The sequence below is a fragment of the Buceros rhinoceros genome, unplaced genomic scaffold, assembly GCF_000710305.1.
Source record: "Buceros rhinoceros silvestris isolate BGI_N320 unplaced genomic scaffold, ASM71030v1 scaffold15961, whole genome shotgun sequence".
Lineage (NCBI taxonomy): Eukaryota > Metazoa > Chordata > Aves > Bucerotiformes > Bucerotidae > Buceros > Buceros rhinoceros.
Window position 1 is genome coordinate 24,274 of NW_010392655.1, and position 5,010 is coordinate 29,283.

Below are 5,010 nucleotides of genomic sequence, written 5' to 3' on the forward strand. Positions count from 1 at the left end.
TTCCTGCTGCGACCAGCGAAGGGCAAATGAAAGGCCACGTGTTATGAGCACACCAAGGCCTGCTGAGTGTTCCAAAACTGAGCAGAAAGACACATTCCTTCCTTCAAGAATCTCGTAATTGAGACCGAGTACCTATACAAGAACTTTCCAACAGGCTGTTCTTTCCCTTTGTGCCAATTTCAGCATGACTGCCACTCCATTTATTTCCCAGATATTATCTGATCCAACTGTGGGTGTTGCTTTGCATTTCTGAGGTGTTCCCTCACCTCTCCCCCCACTCCTCTTCCTGTGCTGTGCCACACTGGAATTACCATATAAACTCTTGCAAGTACACCACACCTTTCAAAACCCTCAGGTAAGTATAGCTTGCCTTGAATCACTATATAGCAAAGGTGCAGAGCCGAAGACACCTAGTCAAGATTTGTTTTGCCTTTCACAGGGAGCAGTGGGCGTTATTACTAATTCGTTGTTTGTATTGAGCCAAAAAATATGCACATACTTTCCAAGCAAATTCACAACAATGACCCTGCTTAAAAGAGCTTGCAGTCTGAGAACTTAAAGAGGCATAAAGCTTGTGTATTTGAAAAAGCAAACAAGCTGTGGTGCATACAAGTGTTGCATCCGACGGAGCAAACTCACAGCAAATACCTCAGACTGTCCTTAGAAACGAAAGATGATGAAAATTACTACTTCTCCCTACAGACTGTCTTCTCAGATCTTTAAGTCACCTTGTTTACATTTATAACATTCTAGTCAGTATCAAAAAATTATGGATTCTGTATATGAAATTTGAAGGTAAAACTACATTCAAATAATGACTTGTGTGTAACTGAGGATTAAACCAAGGCAGAGCAGAGCAGGAGGCAGGCTGTCACAAACCATAGAAGATCAAGGAGAAATACATTCACAGGAATAAGGTCTTGAGGCTGCTGTCATTAGTTTTGCAGCTTTAGCTGATTATTAAAACGTTCAAGGTTTACTTGTAAAGCTATGGGCACTGTCACTCAGACACAAGGCTTTAGTATTTCAATAGTTTTATAAAAAGGTCATTTTCAGCACTGAACAGCAGTCAAAAAGTGAAACCAAACATTAGGCATTATTGGCAAATGAACAGAGAATAAAAGAAGGGAAAAAAAAAACCCCAAAAACGTTTCTCAGTGACAATCCCAACCACAGGTCTGACCGCTTCATCTCAAAAAGCGGGCACAACAGACCTGGAAGAGATATGGAGCTGGGTGACAAGGTGACAAGGAACAGTTCCTACCAAGAATGGCTAAGTAGGCTGAGACTTTCAGTGGAAAAAAGGAGCAGAGCTTATGGGGTACAGGAGAGAAAAGGGTTGTGATGGGAGTGTCTGATACCACTAATTGCATGGAGACAAGGATTGGAGATCAACTTTTCACCACCTCTTCCAGCCCAAGAACTAGGGGCCATTGAATGATCCAAACAAAGCGACTCTTGACAAGTAACTCCTTACTAAAAAATTGAGGTGCATGAATTACAAAGAGTCCAGGGGAGGCAGGATAAGCCCTTTGAAATAACTCCACTGGGGGCTGCTAAGCAAACCCCTTCAGGAAATCCCAAGTGGTAAATAGCTGGAGGTAGGGCACGTACCAAGAGGCAGCTTCCATACACGTCTGTTGTGCTGTTACTGTTCCCTGGGCACCTACTTACACCCGTTCTTTGAGATACAACGACAACAAGGCGGGGACCTTCTGAACCAGCACAACTGTTCTGGGGTTTGACTTGAGAAGCCCAGCACAGCGGCAATACTGGATGTAAATTGAGATCCGCATTATAGTGAAGGAAGTGGTTTTGAAAATGCTTTTTATTTTTAGATCGCTCCAGTTAATATCGGCTTTATCAGCTAAAGCTTGCTCAAGATCTGAACACAAATGTGCACAGAATTTGGGCTGTCTGGAGTTTATCTGCTGCATCAAGATCCAAAGGAAGGCATGGTATAGAATAAGATTGTGCTCCAGTCTTGTGTAAAATAGGCATTACTGAATCAGATCAAATGGCTCTCTCATTAGGCTGGCTGTACATTTCATTTCATCTCAGCTGCATGCGTGTTTTACAGTCTCACATACCTCACTCTGATTAAGCGTGAACTGATGTATTTTTTCCTTAAAATGGAATTGTAAAATGTCTTGTCGATCTGTTGAAAAAAGAAAAATATAAGGTAACAACAAAGAAGAGGGGAAACAGACATATTGCTGGAAGGAGCATTTAGAAAACAGCATCAGTTACAAACTCGCAGCTCACAAAGCCAAGAAACAGAATCCAGCCTAGTCTCTAGATAACATTTGTCACAGGCTTTTCCTAACCATTTCCCATTTGGCCTAAGGTGCATCATAAAAAGTTAACTTGTTTTTCTAAATACCCTGTGACTACACCGGAGTGCCATTATAGTGCTTTCGCATCCGCTCCTGGGCATAAAGAGAGATATTTATAAGCATCCTTCAAAACACGCTGCTGCAATCTCCCAAAGCCCAGCCTCCTAAAGACGGCCCACAGAAAGGACACAGCGCTCTGCCCTGCGCCGGGCCTCTCCTGGAGGGGTCCTTTCTGATACAGCGCTTATCCTCAGCCCTACAGAAATCTGTAGCAGAACCATAAGTGATCTCAAGTCGTACCCCCAAACACTCCTGTGATTTGCTACGTGCTAAGGGAAATGTCAAGCAATTCTAATCAGAAATCTGAAATCTAGGACTCACAAGGAATCAACGCCCAAATGACATCTTTGCTGGTGCCTGGCGAACCGCATCCTGGATTAGGCTGAACGCTGTCTCAGGATTGCGTGATCAGTCTGAGACAGCACAGTGTGATATAACGCGGCATGAAATTCTGCCGGGAACAGCTCAGGATCACTGAAGTATTGAGAAATAGCAAAGTCACAAGTGAGTTATGCAGTTCCACCTATCAGCGAGACCCAGTAAATTGAACATATCCTGTAAACATCAAAAACACGACAGGAAAAGCCATGTAAAAATGCTTTACAAAATCATGCAAATTGTCTTTTTTTGTCGTTTTTAGCCCATACAGGCTGTCTGATTTAACCAAGTCTCCAGATTTTCTGTTTTCCAAAGGAAAGAAAAAAGAGGTTCTCAAACTTCTAGTAAGTATAAATCTTTCAGGTACAGAACAAGTACGTAAGCGTGAAATCCGGGGGCAGCTCCTCACAAAGAACACAAAGCCTCTCTTCCCGGCCCTGGCTGTCGTGAGGTGAAGCCTCATGTTATTACACAGTGACACCGAAGCAGAGTAACTGCAAGATGAAAATGGCACTTTTTATTATTTTAAGGTGATTTTAAACATACTTTAGTAAGAAAAAAAACTTAAGTTCTTAATGGTCATGCATTGAGCTGATCTTTTATCTTGCTGTTACTGGCAGTTATCTGGAATTACTTGGGCATTTAGAACAGAAAATTCTATGGGGAGAAAATAAATCAACTGCAATAAGCTACTGTACATATTCAGAATGTGCTTTATCCCGTCACTTTCCACATTTGCTCCCACGGCATTTTATGAGGCATACAGCTAGAAATCCAAAACAATGCGTTTTGTTTCCTGTAACTCCGCATCTTGTTCCACCACCCCTTGGTTACTGGAAGTAATTTCCCTCAGACAAAAAGTTTGACTTTTTGGGTTTTTAGGTTTGTTTTTTTTAATGCTGGCATTTGCTTATTGCTTCTGTCACAGTGTTAACCCCTTGACAGGTGACTCTGTAAGCAGAAGCATGTAGTCATGCAGCGCTGCCAGCTCTGTGGCACGCAATGGCATGTACTGTCTTTGGCTGCACTGCTGCTGAGAACTTTTGAGATCTTTGGGACAGGGACCTCTTTGCAGATTGTTTTGCAAATCAAACAAAAGAGAGCCTTGAGCTGGGCTGAGGTACACCTCAAGCTTCTACATTGCTAAAGAGTAAAGAGAAAGCCAACTGACTTCAAGCATGGGACTGAAAAGGGAAGGAATTCACAAGGGATAACCCTGAATCCTTTATCTCCTTCTGGCCATTGTGTTTTCTAGCTATCTGTATTGTCTCATCTCAGAGACTGCGACTGATTTTGAGAGAGACTGGTTTCGATACATTTTTTCACCTGCATTTCTGCAGCAGGTACAGGGATCCTTACTTTTGTCGCACATTCTCTTGAGTATCTTTGCTACAGCCTGAGCAGCCCATGAGATTATGTTTTTCCTGCTCCCGACACGTTCAGCTTTCTCCTTTTCTCCTCACCCTGGACCACTTCCTCGATGTTCTATACAGTCTGATCAGTAACACCACATGCTGCAGCAAAGACAGAGATTTCCAGTGGTGTCTGAAAAAATACAATTACACACAGTGCTTTTTACAAAAAGCATCTAAGGAGCACCAATGGAACTGAACTAGCAGCAGCAGGCGTTGTTTTCAGAAGATTCAATCAAAAAAGGATGTTAGTTATTTTTATGGAGAGAACAGTAAGCATATGATTTAAAATTACGCCAAAATTACTGGATTTATGTACTTCCATCCTCTTTCACAATTTCCTATCTGAATTAGAACGTAGCCACTTTTCCTGTAACGTACTGCCACTAACTTTCAGCTCCACAAGAGTTGCCTTAGTACTACATCACCAACAGATAAAAAAATCCCCGCAACTGGAGAGTTGTTTTGTTTCCACTGATCCTTGCAGGGCCTTTAACACCTCCAGATCTGATCTGGTATTTTTAACTTCTGTAATCTGCTGTATCTCACCAGGAAAGAACATGCTAGCCAAACCTCTGCACTGTGGGCCCTACATCACCCATGCAGATATGAATCTGTCCCAAATCTCCTCTTTCCTTCAGTGATGATTTTGGTAACCTGAATTAACGGTAATTTTTATATTCATACAGAGTTTATGTAAGAGGAAAATAGGTAGCAAGATGCCTTCAGATACTAACTTTCACAGATTAATGTTGTGTCTCATGTTTTTTACAGTCATCTTCTGGTAAAGCCTTTCACAACCATGTCAGACAATAAACATTTCC

The 5,010-nt window shown here is 42.0% G+C and overlaps 1 protein-coding gene across 1 annotated transcript in view; it reads right to left on the bottom strand.

Moving 5' to 3' along the window:
* LOC104500854 (transmembrane protease serine 11E-like) overlaps nt 1–5,010 on the bottom strand; it is a gene marked incomplete at its 5' end in the record, with an annotated part of 34,218 nt that overhangs the window by 17,862 nt on the left and 11,346 nt on the right. The window contains one exon of the mRNA XM_010144575.1: nt 2,091–2,158. Coding sequence (XP_010142877.1) covers nt 2,091–2,158 — 68 coding nt within the window. The remainder of the gene's footprint in view (nt 1–2,090; nt 2,159–5,010) is intronic.